The sequence below is a fragment of the Natrix helvetica genome, assembly GCF_964273705.1.
Source record: "Natrix helvetica genome assembly, chromosome: 13".
Lineage (NCBI taxonomy): Eukaryota > Metazoa > Chordata > Lepidosauria > Squamata > Natricidae > Natrix > Natrix helvetica.
Genome location: NC_138557.1, coordinates 15,285,610 through 15,309,010, shown reverse-complemented (window position 1 = coordinate 15,309,010; position 23,401 = coordinate 15,285,610). Strand labels below are relative to the sequence as shown.

At 47.3% G+C, this 23,401-nt stretch overlaps 1 protein-coding gene across 3 annotated transcripts in view; it reads left to right on the top strand.

The window, feature by feature from the left end:
• The first annotated feature begins 6,370 nt into the window (after window positions 1-6,370).
• The window catches only part of SLC5A11 (solute carrier family 5 member 11), a 41,364-nt gene continuing 24,333 nt past the window's right edge, over window positions 6,371-23,401 (top strand). Inside the window, exons 1-8 of one of the 3 annotated variants that reach the window (XM_081966009.1) lie at window positions 6,371-6,533; window positions 6,645-6,772; window positions 7,909-8,094; window positions 11,873-11,944; window positions 13,969-14,073; window positions 15,695-15,754; window positions 17,179-17,283; window positions 22,192-22,297. In XM_081966009.1, coding sequence (XP_081822135.1) covers window positions 7,960-8,094; window positions 11,873-11,944; window positions 13,969-14,073; window positions 15,695-15,754; window positions 17,179-17,283; window positions 22,192-22,297 — 583 coding nt within the window. In that variant the 5' untranslated portion in view covers window positions 6,371-6,533; window positions 6,645-6,772; window positions 7,909-7,959. Of the gene's footprint in view, window positions 6,773-7,856; window positions 8,095-11,872; window positions 11,945-13,968; window positions 14,074-15,694; window positions 15,755-17,178; window positions 17,284-22,191; window positions 22,298-23,401 lie in introns of those variants that run through there. The other 2 variants (XM_081966008.1, XM_081966010.1) reach the window with 2 other exon arrangements.

The following is a 23,401-nucleotide window of genomic DNA, read 5'->3' as shown; positions in this document are numbered from 1 at the left end:
GACATTTAGCACAGAGCAAGCTCTTTGCTCCCGGAAACCATCAGGCCAGTGAGATGCCCCAATCCCTTGGGTTCCCCCCACTGAGTGTCCCACCAAGCCTTTCCCTTAGCCCCTTAGTGGAGACGCTTGGAGCTGGAAATGAACAAAAGGCCCCCTCAGATATCAGTCCAGCATCTCCTGGTCTGTCCACCATGGGAGAAGCCCCATGCCCAGCTTTCCTTGCGTGCCTCTGCGATCAATAGCAGCAATGTTGTGAATGCCCCAACACTGGAAGTCTTGAAGAAGATGTTGGACAGCCATTTGTCTGAAACGGAATAGGGTTTCCTGCCTAGGCAGGGGGTTGGACTAGAAGACCTCCAAGGTCCCTTCCAACTCTCCTATTGTATTATTGTATGTCAGCCTGGCCTGGGCGAAACCGAGACCATCAATAACGGGGCCTTAGTGGGCTCTGACTCACCGCTCTTCTTGTTGAAATAAAAACCCCAACGAGGCCATTTCAGCCAACGCCTTCCTTCCCTATTGAACACGGATATATAAGGGCTTCTCTGCTGTTTATTTCGATGCCTCCTTCCCGTTGGCCCTCCTTGTTCTGGGGGATCCGTAGGGAGCTCAGCTCCACTTTTCAGAGAGCTGCCGTGAAGTATTTCAAGGTTGCTTTATGATAACGCTGGTGATTCTCGTCCCTGTTTTGCTCTCCTTGTAACTTTTGCAAGGCCGTGCGGAGGGGCGAAGCTCTTCATTTCCGGGCACACTATTTTTCTCGTGATGTTTTTTCCAAGGTTGAAGGTGGCCCCCGAGAATTGTGTATAGACGTGAGCGCTGTGTACAAATCTTTATGATGCTACCATGTAATAAAGAACTATTCTCTCTGTAGCGACACCTGTAAATGGCATCCGTTTGTGGCCATCGGGTCCTTCGACACCTGATCCAAGCCAGCCGTCTGTGCGAATGAGATGATGGTTTATTATGGGCTCTTTGCTCCTAGACACCGTTGTGCTTTTCTCCCGTCCGTGTGGCATAAATTGTGCTGCAGTTGCTCTTGATGTGCTTCTCTAGCAGCACCAGACAGAGTTGCTACCCGGAGACAAAATATAGCACACAGCAGGCGGGTGAATTCCTATCCCCGTGATGGCGAACCTATGGCACACGTGCCAGAGATGGCACTCAGAGCCCTCTCTGTGGGCACGTGTGCCATCGCCAGGTGCTCTTCTGTTTTCCAGCTGATCTTCGGAGGTGCTGGAGCGCCGGAAAACGGCCTGAAAGCAGCCAAAAACAGCCGAGAAATCACCTGAAAATGGCTTGAAAACAGACCGAAAAAAAGCCAAAAATGGACTTTTTTGTGGGGGGGTCGTTTTCTGGGCTGCTTTCAGGCCATTTGTCAGGCTGTTTTTTGGGCATTTTGGGGGCATTTTCAGGCCAAATCCTGCCTGAAAACCGCCCTGAAACCGCCCCCAAAACAGGCATGCGTGCACCGGCCAGTTGGTCTCTGCTGGCCGCTGGCGGACCACAACAGGAACTTTAAGACCTGTGGACTTCAACTCCCAGAATTTTCCTGCCAACCATGCTTGTTGGGGAATTCTGGGAGTTGAAGTCCACAGGTCTTAAAGTTGCCAAGGTTGGGCACCCCTATCTATAAAGAAAGTTGTGGCACAAATATGAGCTCTGGTTGCCCCTCTTACTAAAGTATAATGTGGTTTGTTTGCTGTTGCGGTTTGCAAAACCCACTTCATAGCTTGTCCATGGCCTATTGGTCAAGCCATAAATGGGATCACAGTAGAGTTCAGAAGTGGGATTCAGCAGGTTCTGACCAGTTCTGGAGAACCGGTAGCTGAAATTTTGAGTAGTTTGGAGAACCAGCAAATATAACCTCTGGCTGGCCCCGCCCCCATCTATTCTCTGCCTCCCGAGTCCCGGCTGATCAGGAGGGAATGGGGATTTTACAGTATCCTTCCCCTGCCACGCTTGCCAAGCCATGCCAACAGAACCAGTAGTAAAAATGTTTGAATCCCACCACTGGTAGATTTTCAACTCACATGTTTGTTATAATCCACCTACACCTGCGAAGGTGACCCAGTTGGCAGTGTGCAAAAGGCAGATGTTGAAACTTTCAACCTCTGGCAAAGCCCATGTTTATCTCTGCAAGCGCATATATCTGAATGGTTGGCCAATATTTGCTGAAATCTTATGACTGAAAGGATGGCAGGATTCCCTCTTGGTCTTTTTCCATCACTTCCCAGTTGATGCTTAAAATAAGCAAGACAAACAGAATGACATGAAACTATGCACGTTGCCAAGGAATGCTGCCGTCGGGCCATTTCCTCCCCCAGCATGCTCAAGGGATGTCTGTGGCCACCAAGAAGCTGCCTGCATTTAGTTCATTGCTCTTGAGTTGAAAGCCTTAAGAGCTGCGTCCAGAATACGAGACTATGGCGGGAGTGGCATTTTCTGGTTCAAGTATTTCACTAGTTTACCGAAATATACAATACAGAAATTCAAAGAAAAATTAAGATAATGGGAAAATAGGAGAAGAAAAGGGGAAGAGGAGAAAGTGTGGGGTAAAAGAATAAAAAAAAAACCCCAACTTTTGCTCAGTAGCTAAGACGCTGATCTTGTCGATCAGAAGGTCGGCAGTTCAGCAGTTTGAATCCGTAGCACCCTGTAACGGAGTGAGCTCTGGCTACTTGTCCCAGCTTCTGCCAACCTAGCACTTTGAAAACATGTAAAAATGCAAGTAGAAAAATAGGGACCACCTTTGGTGGGAAGGTAACAGAGTTTCGTGCGCCTTTGGCATTGAGTCATGCCAGCCACATGACCACGGAGGCGTCTTCGGACAGCGCTGGCTCTTCGGCTTTGAAACGGAGATGAACAACATCCCCTAGAGCCAGGAATGACTAGCATGTATGTTCAAGGGAAAGTTTCATCCTTTACCTTAATGTACTTGCCATTTCTATAACAACAAATCTATCTGTTCAGCAAAACCCCAAATCAAAGTTTCATCTTAAGCAGAAAATCCAGAAGTGATTTCCAAGCAGAAACAAAATTAATTGTATTCTTTTCTTTAATCAAAGCAGTTGACTTAGCCATCTCTGCTAATGCCATCTATTTTTGCAGCCATTCATCCACTGTGGGAATCAAAGTATCCTTCCATTTCTGTGCATAAAGTATTTTTGCTACGTTTTCTCTTCATATTTGGGCTGAGTGCAGTCAAAATTCATGAGGGCAGTGTGGCCAACGGTGTGGCCAAAACACCGTGGTTTCTATGTCTGCTGCAGCCACGATGCATATAAAAACCAGTCCAGGTTCTGATTTTGCTATCATGGTTTTCCTGAGCATGTTCTGTGGGTGCCTAGAAAGAGGACCTCACCTTGAGACCAAGTTCCACACTGGGAATTCCTGAAGGGAGATGTAAAAGTTGGATCATTCTTGCTAACATCCCCTCCAGCCTTAAAAGTGGGTCTGGAGCAATATAATCTTCAAAGTTGAAGACCTGGGCAAGAAGCCACACCAACACACCATTCTGTTGACACTGTGGGAATTCCCCCCAACCCCTAGAACCGTGACGGAGAACATACGGCACCCTTGCCACCGGTGGCACGTGGAGCCATGTTTGCTAGCACGCCATTTGTCAGGTCCAGCATGAATGCATGCGCCGGCCAGCTGATTTTCAGCCTTCCGGAGGGCCAGGGGAGGCCGTTTTTGCCCTCCCCAGCTTCAAGAAAGCCTCCGGAGCCTGGGTGGAGGTCGTGCATGTGCCGGGGGGGGGGGGGGGATTGCACACACATGCACGGATGGGCGGGGAAGATTTAATTCCCTTTCGGGAGAGGGGGCGGTCTATAAATATGAATAATAAATAAATAAATAAATAATTGGTATGGGTATAGAAGAATGAAATATTTGTAGGGGTTATTAAGAGGCAGACTATTACCTTTCCTCAAAGGAAAAATGGAGAGACATGTTCTTAGAGGCAGAAAGCAGCCTCCAGTCTTTCTTAACAGCCCACAGTAGATGCCGGCACTTAAACAGATGAAGAGCTTATTGAAAGAGGAAACCAACTACCTAGATGGCTCCATTCATAAGCAAAGGAAACACTGCCGGCAGAAGTCCATTCAAGACAGGATATTTCGAAGCTCCTTGCAGCAAAGTTTGACAGCTAACAAAAGCGAACACAGGACGAAAGCCATTAGCCACAATAGGAATTGCCCAATCCCCATTTAGAAACACAAAGCCCATATTGCACAAATCCCAAACTTCAACATTACAGAAAGTATAAAAATCCATCCACTCCTTCAACCGTTTGGTTCCGCTGACCCAGGACTGCACGGTGTCTTTGTGCGTGTGGTTCTGTTCATCCATAAGCTTTCTCTCCACTCAGCCTCCATGTTGTTTCCAGCATCTTTCTCCCAACTTGGAACTGAACCGGTTGGATTTTCCTTCCAGCAACACCAACATGGGGGTCAGTTGTGCAAGCCATTGGAGCGTGCAATCAAGGACTGAGTCATGTGAACGTGACTTTGCCCCAGATGGATGTCTAGAAAAAGGTGGAATCAGCTGCCACTTAGTGCAGTGCTTATGTAATACACGTAATACACAGTTACAAGCCTCTTCTCTTGTTACTACAACAATCATTGTATAAGCAATGTTTAAACAACCCAAGATAAAGCTGCTTTTACGTATATCCTTGCTAGTTTGCTAACAATGACGGAATGGAGATCTGGAACAACTTCCTTGCCTCCCCCCCCCCTTTTTTTTTTTTTGCATGACACAGTGAAGTTTGCGGCTGAGTGACTTGCAAACAGAAATCAAAGTTACTGTCTGCTGCCTTTAAGTGCAGAGATCTGGACAAGCGACCTTCCAGAACTGTAGGAGTTCGTCCTTGAGGCCATGCAGACGTTTGTTGGGAGAATGGTCTCCCTTGTCTTTGGAGTTTCTACAACACTCATCCATTCTCTCTCTCTCCCTCCCTCCCTTCCTTTCTCTTGTCATGATTATTCGGAGGGGGGGCATAAGATACTTTGGAGTTTGACCCCCAAAGGCTGATAAAGAAGCAGCTCAGCCCGACTCATGAGCGGCATCAAAGGCAGGGCCAATGAGTCCATGTGCCCTGCCTATCAATTCCCCCTTTCACGCCTGTGAACTTGTGAAAGAGCCTCATTGAATTCTCTCGCTGGCATCTGGAAGCCACCCTGCAAACCGGCAGGAGGCTGGTCGCCCCGAACACGAGGCTGGAGTGAGCCCCTGGGCAGCATGGTAAGTCTCTGCTCCTGGCTCGGATCTGTGGGAGCGCCTTGAACCCCAGTCGGGGTGCATCTCAAAAGGCCTGTGAGGCCATCGCTGCCAGGTCTGGGGGCACCATTGGTGGGGAAGTATAAACAGAGTGGCAGCAAGAATCACAGCCCCGGCCAGCCCCATGGATTGCTGGCTCCCTCTCCATCCAGGGGATCCCTTTCCATGCATGGTTGCCCCTAGCATAGCGTGGCCTCCTGCAGCTCATTCTGGGCAGCAACTGGAAGAAGAACCTTGGTGGACCTCTTCAACCTCCTCTTTGCCAAAGGACAAGGAGGATGCCCAGATGCTCCCTCGGAGGGCAGGTGTGGGGCAAGGCAGACAGTTATTGCCTTCCACCCTTCGCCTCGCTTAGGTATTTCATCTGGGCTCTGGGGCTTGGAGGGCAACACTAACGTTCCCATCCAGCTGCAGAAAGACCCTCCCCAAAAAACTGACCCCCTCTGGTGTTGGCAAGCAGGGCTGCTCTTCACAAATTGTAAGGCTGAGTTAAATCTGTTTTTCCTCCCAGCAGAATTTCAGGCAGGAGTGGCTTCTCTCTGCCCCATTCCCCTCCTCTGTGTCATTGCCAAACACGAAATAACTGTAAAAATGGCTGCAGGCAAGAGATTATTTAAAAAAAAAAAAAAAACCATCTCTCATAGATGGAGGTGAAAAATGACGGAAATAGTATTTGATAGAAAGGAACTTCATTCTCCAAAGTAGCTTCAAATGGAAGAATGCTTTCTATTATTGTTGAAATTACAGGACATAAACTTTTGGGGATACGAGATGGTCTTGCAGGGGGAATTTACATTATTAAACCGAAACCTCTGGCTAGATCAGCCCCAAAGTCTGTCCTTTCCCCCCCCCAACAGTTGGGGCACCCCTTGCCGGTCCCAGGAAAGCTCCATCCTGCAGGGTTATGCCAGTAATTTTCCTCCGTGAGACTCAAGTCAAAGGGACCTATTTTTCTGTCCTCTGTCATAGCAGCCAGCAATGTGCCTGAAGTTCTGGTGTTCCTTGGCCCCCTTCCTGAACATTTCCAGATCAGCCCTGTGGTGCAAAACCTCCAGAAACCTTCCAGAGTAACGGAGCTGGCTCTCCTTCCTGTTGCAGGCAGGCCAGAGAGAGAGATAAAGAAAATTGTGTCAGCGGGCAAGGTGATGAGTTGGCTCCCAGCCTCACCCTCCAAGTGCCTCCTTCAGCTACAAAGAGAAACTTGTTTGTCTGCTCTCAGAAAACTCCCACACAACACAACACAACACAAGGTGACGGGAACAGGAGTTTAGCCTCCCAAAACTTATTTTCTGGGACTCTGTTCCCAGCCTTGGCCTCAGCAGATAAGACAACCGCTTGTGGTGGGACTTCTCTTCCTGCAGTTTCGCCAGATTCCGGCACCAAGAAGGAACGGAATCTCGACAACTAGAGACTTCTCCCTGGATCCCCAAATCTTTGCAAAATCTTTACTTTAGAGGAAGGCTCCCTCTTTTCCTCTGCCGAACTGAAGGTAAGTCAGTGAGGGAAAAAGTTTGCTAAATGCTTGGATGAAGTTTTTGTTATTGCTTCCAATGTTTGAGGGCTGCTGACTCTCCCCCCTTCCCCCTCCTGTAGCCCCGGGACTCCTTTGCATTATGTCATCCCTGGGTTTGTTACTCCGGTATTGTCTACTTCCTTATTAGTTACAGTGGGGTCCATTGTATTAGTTCACGAGTGGGACCAATGACCTGGGAGGAGGGTGGTGCTGGATGAAGTCCCTTGCATTGGAGGTCTTCAGCTGGCTGAAGTTGGTTGGGGGTGTTTTAATTCCTGCCTTGAGAAGTGGTTGCCCCTGATGGGCTCTAGATCCCCGTCCAACGTGAGGGTTCGACATTCTAGCTCAGTGTTGGCTAACTTTTTCAGCACCGAGTGCCCAAACCGGAATGCTTGTACACATGCACGCATGTGCCTGCGCCAGAGCATTGGAAACTTGAAGACCAGCTGGACGACACATGCCTGTCTGTTTTTTGGCCATTTTTTGGCCATTTTCAGGCTGTTTTCTGGCACTCCAGCACCCACAAAGACCAGCTGGCAACAGCGCACGTGCCCACAGAGAGGACTCTGTGTGCCACCTCTGGCCTGCGTGCCATAGATTCGCCATCATGGTTCTTGCATTTAGAAAGCCAATCCTGAAAACTTGACGCAGAACTGTTCTTGGTTGTCGGTCGGCACAGAGCAGAGAAATGCCTGAGGCTTCCGACAGATACGGTTGTTTCGGCTTCTTGCTGCATAGCTTGATCTACAGATTGCATTTGATTTAGTGCAACGGAGCTCCAAGGGGTGTGAAGAGTAGAACGGAGGCATTCTGCCTCAACATGCCAACAATGGGCCCATTCTCCGGGCACTGTTATTTTTCTCTCTCTCTCTCTTGCGGGATTAGAAAGCAAATAAAGCTGTCCAAAAGCAAATAAAATGACCTTTGCATCACTTTAGCCAGTCGGTCTAATTTAGAATCTGTCACAATCGCTTTTCTTTCTCCCCCCCCCCCTTACCATAGCGAATAAACAAGACTCCTGCCGGACTCAAACCCAGAGCAAGAGCGCTGGACGGAACTGCCTCTCCCCGAAGAAGGGATTTGACTCACTGGTTCTCTTTTTCGTCCCGCAGATCCACGCACTGGGCAGGGGAGGCAGTTGGCAGCCAGGGCGAGCAGCAGCGATGGAGCCAAGCGGTACCAGCCCCCCGTCTCCGCCCCCCAGCAGCTGGACTGCCTTCCCCCAGAGAACCTTGGAGGCTGTTGATATTGTTGTCCTGGTTTTGTACTTCGTCTTTGTGTTGGCTGTCGGCCTGTGGGTAAGGAGAGCTTCTCGCGGGCATCGGCTGGGCACAAAAAGCAGAAAGCTCCACTGAGCTCTGCGGGTGTTTTAGGGAGAGCCCCCAAATGTCATGGTTAATTCTCCTTAGGGGTCACAGCATAGGAAGTGGGGTGAGGGGTCTTTCTGGGGACACAGCATCCCATATCTTGGTCTATTTTTAAAAAAACTTTTTATTTTGTTTACACAAACTTCACATCTTTACAACACATTACACTTCTTTTACATAGCTGTTCTTTCGTCTGTACAAATAAGTCTTTTATAACTATAACTTTATAAAAGTGCATTTATATTATTTCACACATCTTTTTTCTTCAGTCTATATGTAACATTCTATATACTTCCCTTGCGCTTCCTCAGCTGTGGGTGGGGAGGCTGTGGCATCATAACCTCACTTAAGCCGGGGATTTTCCAGTGGATGATTTGTGTTGAGTTAAAGGTTATTGAGGGGCTCTAGGTTGAACTAATCCAAGGTGCATTGCAGTTCCATTGCTTTTTGCTGCTAAATCTTTGCTAGCAAATCCCTGGGGACACAAAGGAGCATCCGGAAGCTGGAAATCACTCATCCTTAAGAGGCATGTGTGTGCGTGTGTGGTGTAGAGACAGTTGTTAACTCCTGGTGACTGCCTGGATTTGAATAGACATACAAACACGTCCTTTTTCTAAAAGACTATTCTGGAGGCCTTTTCTTTTTCTTTTTCTTTTTTGCCCAATGCAGGGCATTTGTGGATGGTGGCTACCACTGCACATCTGTGGCTGCCAGCTTGACTTTTTTTGATCTCCCCAGAGGTCAGCTCCTGCTCCTCCACTGGGGGGACGCATCTAGTTTTACTCTAGAGCTTTCTTGAGATTGAGCAGAGTCAACGTTCCCCCAGAAGCAGAGATGGGCCAAGGCAGGACAAAAATCGAAGTGTGATTTAATTGAGCTGAATTTTCAGTCAAATAAACTTGAGCGTAATTCATTGGATTGCTCTCAATGGGCTTAGCGGTCTTCCGCTTTTATCCATTTTCGTTCCAGCTCTGGGGCCAAAGTCCTCTGGGGCCATCTAGGTCTGAAGGAGAGCAGCATGTCCTGGGTGTCCCTCCCTCTCCTCGCCCACCTGAGGTTGCTCTTTTATAGGAGCTGATAGTGGTGGACAGACTTCCCATAGAAGCTAGACAGCAGCTCAGGGATTAGACCTGTGGTTCGTTCCTGTTCTGGAGGACGCATCACAGCAGCTGCTGTTCTTCTGGATCAGGCCAAGAATGAAGAGCAGCTTAACCTGTGACTCCCCAAATCCCACAAAATCTATCCTGGCTAATCTAAAGAAAAGAAGAATTAGGGGTGACATGATAGCAGTCCTCCAGTATTGGAGGGGCTGCCATAAAGAAGAGGAGGTCAAATTAATCTCCAAAGCACCAGAAGGGCAGGGCAAGAAATAATGGTTGGAAACTCATCAAAGAGAGAAGCAACCTGGAATTAAAGAGAAACTTCCTAACAGTGAGAACAATTAACCAGTGGAACAGCTTGCCTCCAGAAATTGAGGGCGCTCTGTCACTGGAGCTTTTTAAGAAGAGAGCTGTTTTTAAGAGGTTTTTAAGAAGTCACTTATCTGAAATTGTACAGGCTGGACTAGAAGATCTCAAAGGTTCCAGATTCTATTCTATTCTATTCTATGCTATGCTATGCTATGCTATGCTATTATTTCTCATTCTATTCTATTCTATTCTATTCTATCCTATCCTATCCCATTCTAATTCTATTCTATTCTTTCCCATTCTAATTCTATTCTATGCTATGCTATGCTATTCTGTTCTGCAAAATATCTTCTGTAAATGCATTAGCGTCCCACTTCACAAGTTTTGTAGCCAGATCCTGGGTCAAGCAAAGTATTTTCCCAGCCACATGGTTTGCAGAGACCAACACTTGCTAAGCCCCTCACAATTCCTGCTATGAAAGGCAAGCTTTGTCATCTTGGTGGCATTGCTCATTACCAGACCAGCCTTGTAGTTCAACTTGCAATGTTGCAGAGTAATATGAGATCGGATCCTTGCCCTTGATCAGTGGCATCCAGGAAGTCTCTCTTTTCCCCTGGCACCCTCTGCCAGGTCAGAGTGCCACCCCCTTGGCCTGGAGCCTGTGCAAGGGCAACAATCGAATGATTGCATAGTTTCATGGCTCCCGCCTCACTTGTTTTCACAAGAGGCTGGAACAAGGCTACGCTCTTCAGGCTCTGCCAGGCTGCCAACCTCAGAGCATCTTGGCACACAACCAGCCTACCAAGAATATACCAAAATATTCTAAGGGATTCCCTTTCCAAAGGTTAGATTACAGATTAACAGAGGTGGAAGGGAGCTTGTAGGTCATCTAGTCCAACCCCACTCCCAAGCAGGAGACCCTACCTACACACCATTTCTGACAGATGGCAGTCCAGTCTCTTCTTGAAAGCTTCTAAGGATGAAGCTCCCACAACTTCTGAAGGCAACTTCTGTTCCATTGGTTGATTGTTCTCACTGTCAGGAAATTCCTCCTTGTTTCTAAGTTAAATCTCCCCTTGGTCAGTTTCCATCCATTATTCCTTCTCTGGCCTTCAGGTGCTTTGGGAAATAGCCTGACTCCCTCCTCCCTGTGGCAGCCCCTCAAATATTGGGAGATGCTATCCTGTCTCCCCTGGTCCTTCTCTTCACTAGACTAGCCATGCCCAGTTCCTGCAACCGTTCGTCATATGTCTTAGTCTCCATCTCTTCCCCATCTCTCTTCAAGGAAACCAGCAAAATGGCAGGTGCCCCTCCCTCTACCCAAAGCATCTTCTGAGCTGTGGCTCAGTGGCCCATCTTGGCCCAACATCCAACACAAACTGGTTCTTTGATAGGCATTTTTCCATGAATTAAAAATCACCTGTCTCAGCACTGGATACTGTACTTGACATTACGAAATGCTCAACCGGCAAGCTGAAGGTGTAAAACTGGTTCTTCCCTTGAGTGAAGAGAAGGATTTCTTCCTCCTCCTGTTTCTCTTTCAACATCCCTATTTAGAATAGAATAGCAGAGTTGGATATCTTCTAGTCCAACCCCCTGCTTAGGCAGGAAACCCTACACCGTTTCAGACAAATCATAATCCAACGTCTTCTTTAAAACTTCCAATGTTGGAGCATTCACAATTTCTGGAGGCAAGTTGTTCCACTGGTTAGTTTTTTTCTAGCTGTCAGGAAATTTCTCCTCAATTCTAAGTTGCTTCTCTCGTTGATTAGTTTCCATCCATTGCTCCTTGTCCTACCCTCAGGTGCCTTGGAGAATAGTTTGACTCCCTCTTCTTTGTGGCAACCCCTGAGGTTTTGGAAGACTGCTATCATGTCTCCCCTGGAACTTCTTTTCATTAACTAGACATACCCAGTTCCTGCAACCGTTCTTCATAAGTTTTAGCCTCCAGTCCCCTAATCCTCTTGGTTGCTCTTCTCTGCACTCTTTCTAGAGTCTCCACATCTTTTCTACATCGTGGAGACCAAAACTGGATGCTGTATTCCAAGTGTGGCCTTACCAAGGCATTATAAAGTGGTATTAACACTTCACATGATCTTGATTGTATCCCTCTGTTTATGCAGCCTGGTACTTTGTTGGCTTTCCCAAAAACAGGAAGCCCCAGGAATTGCCCCAAAGTGAAATGGGACCCTTCCCATATTCGCTCCTACTTGCCTGTTAGTTTTGGGTGATGGGGGGGATAGAATCATAGAATCCTTCATACTCTCAGCAAATAAACTCGTTGTCTTTTAATATTTCAGTCCATGTGGAAGACAAAACGGAGCACCGTCAAGGGTTACTTCCTAGCCGGAGGCGAGATGGTCTGGTGGCCGGTAGGTTGCCTCCAATTCCAGCTTCTCTAAAATGTTTTGTTGGTGCCACGTATTACCATATTTGGTGGACTTGTAAAAAGGTTAAAGCATTTTGGATTAAAATATGGTGGGTTATTCAAAATATTTTGAAAAAGAGGATAAAGTTCACACCCCAGTTGTTTTTGTTAGGCATAGTTTCAGATTGTACTGTTATAGAGACTAATTTGATCTTGAACCTAACGACGGCAGCAAGATTGTTGATGGCGCAATACTGGAAGAAGGAAGAGTTGCCCACTATCCAAGAATGGACATTAAAAGTAGTAAACTTAGCAGAGATGGCCAAAATTTCAGCGTATCTGAAGGACCACTCAGATGAGAAATGCAATCTGGACTGGAGAAGATAGATTGACTATATTCAAAACAAATACCGGACTAAAAAAATTCAGTTAGTTTATGAATGAAGGCATAAGGAATGCTACAATTTATTTAAAGTTAGTTTAATAAAGGGGGAGTTAAAGCACAAGAATGGTAACATGTTAAAATTAGTTAGCTGATGTTAGCGTATGGTTGTTAAATGTTTATACCCTGTATTTTGCTCTGGGAGGTCGGGGGGAAGGAGGGAGGGAAGAGGGGTAGGGATGGGGGAAGAGGGAAGGGTAAGGGGGGTAATAATTGTAAAACCTATTAAAAATTTTAAGAAAAAAAAGAAAATAAAGAAACAAAATGTTTTGTTTCCTGAGAGATTTGGGTAGAGGAATCACACAAAACATTTTGTGCGTTCTGATCGGTCTCTTGTTGAGGCCCCTGCCTGGACTAGTCGCTGAGGTTTTCTTGGCAACATTTTCGGAAGTGGTCACCTGTATCATGGTCTTCTGTCTGGGGTCAAGAGAGAGCTAGGTGACCCAAGGTTACCTAGCTGAGGCAGGACTAGAACTCACCATTTCCCAGTTTCTAGCCTGGTGCCTTCACCACTACAACAAAGTGACTCCTGATAGATAGGTCCCTTTCGTTCTTTGTTTGGGTTTTCAACTCCCAATAACCGCCTTCCACTTCCAGCTCTAAGTCACCTAGACCAGGGGTCTCCAACCTCAGCAACTTTAAGACTTGTGGACTTCAACTCCCAGAGTTCCTCAGCCAGCTTTGGTGGCTGAGGAACTCTGGGAGTTGAAGTCCACAAATCTTAAAGTTGCCAAAGTTGGAGACCCCTGACATAGACCTCAGTTTGAAGGAGCCGGAGAAGACTGTCTTGTTGATAGACAAGAAGTTGACAAAGGCCAGGTTGTCTGAATGTGTACAAACCAGGAGGAGCAGTGAGAGTGTCAGTTTCTCCTATAGCAGGTCTTCAAATTTGGCAACTAGAAAGAGTGCAGAGAAGAGCAACCGAGATGATGAGGGAACTGGAGGCTAAAACATACAATGGACGGTTGCAGGAACTGGGCCTGACTAGTCTAGTGAAGAGGAGGACCAGGGGAGACATGAGAGCATCTTCCAATATGTGAGGGGCTGCCCCAGAGAGGAGGGGGTCAAGCTATTTTCCAAGGCACCCGAAGGTCAGACAAGGAATATTGGATGGAAACTGATGAAGGAGAGATTCAACCTAGAAATAAGGAGAAATTTTCTTGACAGTGAGAGCAATCAACCAATGCCTTCGGAAGTTTGTGGGAGCTTCATCCGTGGAGGCTTTTAAGAAGAGACTGGACTGCCATCTGTCAGAAATGGTATAGGGACTGCTGCTTGGGCAGGAGGCATTTGGACTAGATGACCTACAAGGTCTCTTCCACCTCTGCTAATCTGTTAAGAGTTTTTAGCTTTCAGTATCCCCTGATATAATGAAAACCTTAAAAGTCTTAAAGTTGCCCAGTTTGGAGACCTCTGTCCTATAGTGTCAAGAGAAGCATCCCAATGGAGAAATTAGGTCTTGGATCAGGACAGGTGATCCAGAAACCCTTCAACCACTTCCATGCAATGGCAGGTTTTGCACTCAAGGCAGGTGTAGAAGGCACTGGAGATCCTCACCAAGATGATCCTCTGTATCTTTTTCACAGGTGGGGGCCTCCCTGTTCGCCAGTAATGTTGGCAGCGGGCATTTCATCGGCTTGGCTGGCTCCGGTGCAGCCTCTGGGATTGCTGCCACGGCCTACGAATGGAATGTGAGTGTGGCTTTTATGGCCCCTTTTATGAGGACTGGCACAGGGCAGGGGGCAAAGTCTTCCCTAATCTTGAAGGTTCCTCTCTATCTCTCTCTCTATCTCCCGGGCCTGATTGGGCTGATTAAGAAGAGGAGATTTTTTCCAGCAGCTGTTTAAAGAGGTCAACAAGAGTTGTGTCTTTTGTGTGAAGAGCTGATCTTCCTTCTACTCTGATCTGGTGCCTGGCTGGATGCATCTGGGATTGAGTCAGCCTTTGCACGCCCAGAGTATAAAGACAAGTAAATGGAACACTGAAACAGAAAGACAGAGTCGGAAGGGACCTTGGAGGTCTTCTAGTCCAACCCCCTATTCTAGCAGGAGACCCCATACCAATGATGGCAAACCTTTTCAGCACCCAGTGCCCAAACAAGAATGTGCATATATGTCCGTGCATTTGTGCATGCTGGAGCACCGAAAAACCAAAGACCAGCTGGCCAGCGCATGCATGCCTGTTTTTGGACATTTGGGGACTGTTTTCAGGGCATTTTTCAGGTTGTCTTTTGGACCATTTTCTGGGCCATTTTCAGACCATTTCTTGGGCGTTTTCAGGCTGTTTATCAGGCCAAAACTGGCCTGAAAATGGCCCCAAAACAGTGTGAAAAAGGGCTGTTTTTTTCACAAAAAGGGCATGCATAGCCTTTAGGAGGCTTTTGGTGCTCCTGGTGGCGTGGGCGTGGGTGGGCAACATTGAACAAAAAAAAGATCCATTTTTCACTCATTCCCCATCAAGGATCAGAGAGGCAAGGGGGATCCTTCCTAAATATCGAGGTCTCTGCAGAAACAGCACCTTGGTGATCTTTTCTCTTGCATTAAAACTTTAAAACTTTATTTTGCTCAACCTATTCTTGCTGTGGGTGCAAGTCCTTGAAGCTGATACTGATTGGGCACAGGATCCCTTTCTGAAAAATGGCAGGGACTTTTTGAGAGGTCTCCACAGAGAACTACACCCATTAGTGAAACTGGGGCTTCACTAATGCCAGGCTGCCCACCTTCCTCCTGGCATCCACTTTGCTTGCCAGCAACGAGTGTTAAGTAGCAGCAGTGCCAGGAGGGGTGGGGAAGCCTCATCCTGTGACCAGTTGCTTTGCATTGCAGCACCCCAGTGGTGTCATTTTCCAGTTTATTTTGGGGTCCCAGTGCAGGATTATAACTGTACTGCTCCTTTGGGTTGGAGGGACAGATGGTGTGAATATTGTATATTCCTCCGGGACTTGTGCTCCATCATTGGGAGGTTTTCAAGGAGAGACCGGACAGACACTTGTCTGGAATGGTGTAGGGCTGTGATGGCGAACCTATGGCGTGCAGAGCTATTTCTGAGGGCACGCAAGGCGTTGTCCGGTCAGGGCACTGGCCAGCTGATTTTTAGACATGAGTTTGGCTCCCTTTTCAAATCCGCCCAAAATGAGCCAGATTGATTGATGTGCAGACGTAAAATGAAGCTGAATTTGCTTGTGGGAACCCTCGGCCACCATCTCTTGGCTTGCCCTGCCAATGGGTGGCGGGCGAGGTGCCCCTGTAGATCGGCAGGTTTTCGGAGGGAGGAGGCTTCCATCTTCCTAATGGCTCTGTGGTCTCTCTTTAGGGGATGTTTTGTGTCCTGGTGCTGGCGTGGCTGTTTGTGCCCATCTACCTTGCAAGTGGGGTAAGTAAGTCGGTGCCCAGAAAGCCTTCTCTGCTCTCCTGGAGAGTTGAGCCCTCCTTTATCACACCTGCTCTTTCTTCCGCCTCTACTTTCACCTGGCAATATGGCAGCACCTCCGGGATTTTGCTGCCTGTCCACAGGGGTTAGAAAGACCTGCCTTCCTTTCTTAAAAGCGCTTGGAGCAAGCCCATCTGGCCACCTCTTCGCCCTGCTCCTGCCAAAGACGGTCACTGCCAGTTCCTGAGCGCACATCTTCACGCATCCCTGGGTCTCAGCTTCTTTAAAGGCCCCCAAGGTGCCCATAATATCCTACTTCAAGATGCTCATGCAGGCAACGGACGGCATGTGGAACTGGTCAGTGCTGGATCTGCTGCATCCGTGGGTTGCACATTTCGTTACCACTGGTTCGCCTTGCGTGTGCCTACCCATTTTGTGCACATGCAAAATAGGTGTGTGGGCATCTTCTACGCATGCACCTGACCTTCCAAGCATGCACTTTGCTCACCCATGCGCCTTTCATGTATGTGCTCGGCCTCAAAAATGTGAATTTGGCTTCCCCGTTGATTTTGCTCGTCGGAAAGTCGCCAAAGGGAATTTGACCCTGGGGCGCTGCATAAATCATAAACATGACCCAGTTGCATCTGGATTTTTTAAAAAGTTTTTTTTTATTTTTCCCATTCAAGTTCATTTACAAGTATACATTTTTAGAGTTGCTATTTAACATTTGTCTATTCATCATTAGTCTCCATATTTATTTTTACACACATATACAATTCAGTTTGGGTCACTTTCTTGTCACCCCATGCCTCCATCTTATTTTGCAACAACCTTGCTCCTTCCATTTTCTCTACCTCCCTTCTCTGCCTTCTTCTTTCCTCCTCTCCTTCCTCCTTTCTTCTTCCCCTCTCTTCCCCTCCCTCCTCCCTTCTCCTCCTTCTTACCCTCTCTCCTACTCTAAATTCCCCACCCTTTCTTTCTCTGCTTTGCCCTTTCTTCCTCCCTCCTCATCCTCCCTCCTTTCCGTTGTTGCCCTTGCGTATTAACTTTCTCTGATGGGTTCAGGTAACCATGGGATGCTGCAACAGTCATAAATGTGAAAAACCATCCAAAGTCACTTTTTTCAGTGCTGTTGTAACTTTCAATGGTCCCTAAACAAACTGTTGCACGTCGAGAATTTCCTGTAATTATTTAATCAATTTATTTGGCAAACAACTTACCAGAGTGGCTTTGGGTAGCTAGCAAGACATTAAAAGCCAACCCAAATAGGGACTCACGGGGGCTTCTGTTGCTGGGGAAGTTGAAGACATGAGGGGTGAAGGGTGCTGGCTGTGAAATAATTCGTCTCCCAGCCTGTTTTGCAAAGAAATTCACAACAAATCAAAGCTACGGTTTGGTAAAGATGTCATTCTTTTCGTCCTTCCCAGGTTACAACCATGCCAGAGTATTTGCAGAGACGGTTTGGTGGCAAAAGGATTCAGATCTTCCTTGCAATTCTCTACTTGTTTATCTATATATTCACCAAAATTTCAGTAAGTAAGGAGGCGAGAGGAGACAGAACAGAACTGGCTTGGAAAGAGTAGGTCAATATAGACTTCATAAGTGACTTTTGATGTTTCTCGAGCATCGTGGCAAACTGACAGGATACAGAAGGGTTAGGGTTAGGAAGGTCTTTGGATCCAAAGGCTAAAAGATGAGCAAGGCGGGCATGGAAACCACACCTGTGGGAAGCTTCTTTCCAAAGGAGTCCCATGTATTCCTTGGCTTCACAATCCTAGGAAATGCGCATGTGTGAGCTAAGGAAACAGCCGCAGATGAACTAGGGGCTTCAGGGTGAGTGGAGGGAGGGTGCCAAAAGATAACTCTCCCTGGGACATAGGCTGTGGTGGTCTCCAGCAGCCGAATCAGAGGAGGAAGGAGGAGGTGTGGGAGTCAGGGTGAGCATCAAGGCAACCCGAGAGCTCCGAGGGGGAAGAGGGAATGGAGCTGGCAGAAAGAGAGAGAGAGAGATGGAGGCGGAGCCTAGGCCGTCTGTCATCCCTCAGATGGAGAGTCAACAGCCCCCAGATCTGGAGGTGGATGATGAGGAAGAGGAGGAACAGCTGGGTCCAGTGCCTGACACGCAGATGCGCAGAAGGCAGAAGAGAGGAGAGCAGTGGAAACCTATGGCCCGGTCCTTGGGACAGAAGAGCCACTTTTGCTAGCAAAGCCCCATCCTAGCTCTGGGGATCAAAGGCAGGAGGTGGAGAAGGATACGGCAGACAATTATTCATCTCCCTGCCGGACAGACTTTTTAGTCTGCGAGAGAAACCTTTTTGCAAGGGATGCTGGTGCTCCTAATAAAGGAACCATTGATTCAGCTACAGAGGGCTTGTCGTGTTTGGGGAGCTGGGTCTGAACACATGCCCCTCCCCTGCTCAGAGGTCCCACTTTGGCCTTAGATGCAAAATGCAGCACATCCCTAGAAGGAGAGATTCTGAACACAACACTCAGCTTGCCTACAACTCTTGGAGCTGCTGGGGTGCCCCCTGCCCCAATACAAGGTCATTTTCTGGGAGGAGATTTTTGGCTGCCTCCCTTGTGGCTTTGACTGGGCCTACTTCAGGGGTTCCTAACTTTGGGGAGCTGGCTCAGAACAGATGGTCATAAGTCACTGTTTTCTATGCTGTTGTCACTATGAACAGTCATTTTAAATGAACTATTGTAATTTGTGGACCACCTGTATTACTACAAGTCTTCCAGATTCCTTTTCCTTGATCAGGATACGAAAGGAATCTAGGATTTGGGTCCATACCTGAAAGATCCAGGGACGTGCGGTGAGGTTTATGGCTGGTGAGGCTGGTGACGTCATCAGGAAGGCGGGGAATGGGACCACGTGTGCTGGAGGCTGAGGCTGCCTCAGCCTCCAGCACATGTGATCCCATTCCCCGCCTTCCTGAGGGCGCTCCGCCGGCTCGCACTCCGCGATCCCCAACAGCAGCTGCTTTTCAGTGCTTTTCTGTGCATCTGGCGTTTAGGACATCCGGCTATCTACCTAAACGCCAGACGCACAGAAAAGCACTGAAAAGCACTTCGCCTCCAAGCCACTTCATCTTGATGACGTCGCTGCTGGGCGCGGCCGGACGGAGGTAACCAGAGTGGCGCCGAGGGGTCCGGGCGGACGAAAGAGCGAGCAAGCGATGGAGGATCAGGCAGTCTGATCTTCAGTCACTCGTCCGCCGGACTGCCTCGGCGCCACTCTGGCTACTTCCGTTCGTCCGCGCATGGCAGCTGCAGCAACGTCATCAAGCCCCTGCCACTTCTGGACGTCTATTGCAGTCGCGAGGAGTGCGCAAAGTACAGTGGAGGCAGGAAGGTTATTGGCGCTTCCGAGAACCCTCCTGCCTCCGCCGGTTGCCCAGCTGGCACCGCCCCGCGCTCCTCCTCCTCCCTCCTCTTCCTCTTATATATATGAAACTCCCTTGTGGATATTATTATTATATATTATTATTTCATGAAGAGAGGTGAGGCTCTGCCTCCCCTGCCTCCCCTGACCGCACGTCCCTGGAAAGATCGCAGGGAGGGCAGATGCTCTCATAACATTTTCACCAAGAACTATTTTCCAAAAGAGTTCTAAGACTCACCCAGCAGTCAACCCTGGGAGAAGCCCTAAGAATTCTAATATTTCATCTTCAAACCATTCCTTTGGTTAGCTTGCATCATACGACCCTTCAAGAAAAATAAAAAGAATTAAAAATGTTGCTTTAAAATGGAACCACAAAGCATTGGAGTTAAAGCTTTTAATATTTAGTACAGGGGTGTCCAAACTTGGGAACTTTAAGACTTGTGGACTTCAACTGGGAGTTGAAGTCCACAAGTCTTAAAGTTCCCAAGTTTGGACACCCCTGATTTAGTAGATGTCCAAGTTTGTAGGCCTGAGTCCAGCATCTCCCTCCTGACCTGATTTGTTTGCTGCTGGTTTCCAGTGGTTTGTTTTGTTCCTATTTGAAAATTTATTCCCCAGAGAGAGATGTGAAGGAATTGCCACACCGATGGAACGTGGTGTGTGTGTGGACAGGCAGGCACCGAAGATGGCCTAGTGCTCTCGTTTAGTCATTTGCTCTTCTGTTTGACTACTCCCATCTAATGAGTAACTGGCTAACCTTTTGCTTCAGTCATTTATTAACCACAGAGGACACTCCATCCCACCGAGAGAAAGATGCCCCTTCAGCTGGGTTAGGTAGGCGTCCCAACATTTGGTTTCTATCCAAAAGGTTACAACGTTTTTCCAGGTTTTATACTCTGACAGTTAAGAGGATGCAATCATTTCAAACTGGGCTTTCAATTCAATTCAGAATAGAGCTGGAAGGGACCTTGGAGGTCTTCTAGTCCAACCCCATGCTCAAGCAGGAGACTTTATACCCCCTTCTTTGTGGCAGCCCCTCAAATATTGGAACCCTGCTATCATGTCCCCCCAGTCCTTCTTTTCTCTAGACTAGCCATACCCAATTCCTGCAAGTGTTATTCATATGTTTTGGTCTTCAGGTCCTTCCTCATCTTAGTTGCTCTTATCTGCACTTTTTCCAAAGCCTCAACATTTTTTTTCTAATAATGGGGTGACCAGTTTAAAGAAAATAGAAAACAACTACAAACCTACTGGAAGAGGAGAGCTGTGTTACTCCAGGTCAGCAAAAGACTTTTATCCACAAAATCAGAGTTGGTAAATTTGCCCCAAGTTTGTGCCAAAATTCTGAACTGCTTTTTACTTGTTCTGTTTGACCAAGTGTGTACATTGTTCAGTGGGCACAACTGCCATGTCCTTAAATAGCTCTCTTCAAAGTGGCTTTGCTCCACTTTGACTATACATTATAGTCACAGAGTTAAGAGCTTAAGACATTTCCAATCAGCTTCAAAGGAAACATCTAAACCCTTCTAGGCTTCTTCTGTTCATCCAAACAATGGCGATATTTTGTGCCAGTTTTGTACCACTGAATGGCACCCACACACATTCTTAATTCCAGCTTGGAAATAATGGGACACTGAATAAGAGGACTTTTTTTCTTGTAATTTATTGTTTGCAACTCATATACCAAGGAATCTCAGCAATTTTCTTTTTTACTTTTTGTGTAAATCTATGTTAGCTGGGATGTAAAAGGCAAGAAACAGCTCAAATGCTTAAGCCACTTCTAAATATATCAGGATAGAAATATCATTTAGATTTGGTAGTGATGGCAATCAATTCAGAAGTATTAAAAAGCTTAATAGGAAGTGCGGGCTTCCAGTGGCTCAGTGCTTAAGATGCTGGGCTTGTCAGCCGGCAGCCTACGTTTGAGATCTGGGTGCCATGCGAAAGGGTGAGCTCCCATCCTTGCCTCAACTCCTGCCAACCTAGCAGTTCGAAAGCATTCAAATGTGAGATTAATAGGAACCACTTTGGTGTGGAGGAAATAGCTCTCCATGTCATCACGCTGAAATGTCTTTGGACAACAGTGTTGTCAATGGTCTTCAAACGAGATGAGTACCATCCCGTAAAATCGGCAACAGCTAGCGGAGTAACATCTGCAGGAACGCCTTGACCATCTACCTTTAATAGGAAGTGTATACTCTTTTCAAATGTAAGGTACATTTAGAAATTTAGCTTTCTCATTTGCAACAGCCAGATCGAAGTAGAAAAAGATAAGGAGGATCGCCTCAATCAATAGTTCAAATATTGATCAGCCAATTAATAATTACTGTGCTTGAAACAAAGGTCAGACATACCGTAATGCCCTTTTAGACAATAATTGAGAAGAGTAATTATTTAGGATTTAAGCACTTGGCCAGGGCCGGCTAATTCTTCCTAATCTCGTTCTTAGGGCAGGACCAAAGGGAGCAATTTTCCTTTGGAGAAAATTGTCATTAAAGTGCATACAGCAAACAAGGACATCTCCTTTCAACTTCATTGTGTTCTTGGCAGGATAGAGACAAGGCAAGAAGCACCAGGTGGAAGTTCATGAGAGGGAGCTCCGACCTGGGAATGAGGAGGAATTTCCCGACAGTGGGACCAGTTAATCAATGGAATAACTTGCCTCGTGGAGTTCTTGAGGCCTTCAAGAAAAGATCAGGCATTCATTTCTTTGGGATGCAATAAGATCTCCTACCTTGGGAAGGGGATTGGACTAGAAGACCTCAAAGATTCCTTCCAGCCCATGGATTCTAAGAGGGACTACTATCGATCTATATACCCATGTGCAACCATTAGTGTAGGGCAGGGGTGTCCAAACTTGGGAACTTTAAGACTTGTGGACTTCAACTCCCAGAATTCTGGGAGTTGAAGTCCACAAGTCTTAAAGTTCCCAAGTTTGGACACCCCTGGTGTAGGGAATACAACACAACATTTGGCCAACTCCCTTCTAATTGGAGTCAGTTCAAGGCAAGGTGGTTACTGAGATTTCAATGTTTGATGTTTCTTTCTCCTGCAGGTGGACATGTATGCTGGGGCTCTCTTCATCCAACAGGCTTTGCACTGGGACCTCTACATAGCAGTCATTGGTTTGCTGGTCATCACTGCAATTTACACTGTGGCAGGTAGATGCTAATACTGGAAAAGTGGGTCTTTGGCAGTTATTTCTGGACCATGCACTCCGGGAAAAGAGTTCAGGAGAATGGCTGGGATTCAGGAATGAAATCCAGCAGGTTCTGACCGGTTCTGGAGAACCGGTAGCAGAAATTTTGAGTAGTTTGGAGAATCAGTAGTGGAAATTTTGAGTAGTTCAGAGAACCGGCAAATGCCACCTCTCGCTGGCCCCAGAGTGGGGCGGGAATGGAGATTTTGCAGTATCCTTCCCCTGCCACGCCCACCAAGTCACGCCCACAGAACTGGTAGCAAAAAATAATTGAATTTCACCACTGCTAGGATTGTTTGATGTTCTATCATCCAGCTTCAGGCAGTTGAGGGTTTGACCCAGGGGTATGGAGAGAAAGCATGTTTCCTCAGAACAGGGGTGTCAAACTCAAGGTCCGGGGGCTGAATCAGACCTGCAGGGTACTTAGATCTGGCCTGCAGGGCCACCCTGGAAACAGCGCAGGGCCGGCCCGCGGTGCTTCTGCCAACGAAAATAGGCTCCTGAGCTCCATTTTCAGCTGCCAAGGCCTCCTGCAACCAGCTGCCAGTGAAAACAGAGTTTACATTTTCAGTGGCAGAGGATTGCAGGAGGCTGTCACAGCCGAAAATGGAGCTCGCGAGCCCATTTTCGCTGGCAGAGCACTCAGGTCATCACAAGCGCCCCCGACAGGAGTGACGTCGAGCTGGCCACACCCCTCCCAGCTCCCCCCCCCCCCCCGAGGTCATACACAACCCTGATGCGGCCCTCAATGAAATCTAGTTTGACACCCCTGCCTTAGAAGATTTAGCTATCTGTGGACGATTTAAAATGAAATTGGAATAAAATATAATAATTTAATATATAGATAAATAAAATATGATAAAATTATATTTGGGTATTACCCCTACAATCTATCCTAATCAGTCCCACATATGCTGATCTCAACCAAATCATTTTGCTCAGGTCCTGTGCTGTGTTAAATGTTATTTTCAGATTCTGGCCGCCCATAAAGTAAGTTGTTTTGAAATGGGGATCCCAATGGCTCCTTCGTTTAGTATATAGACCAGCGATGGTGAACCTTTTTTGG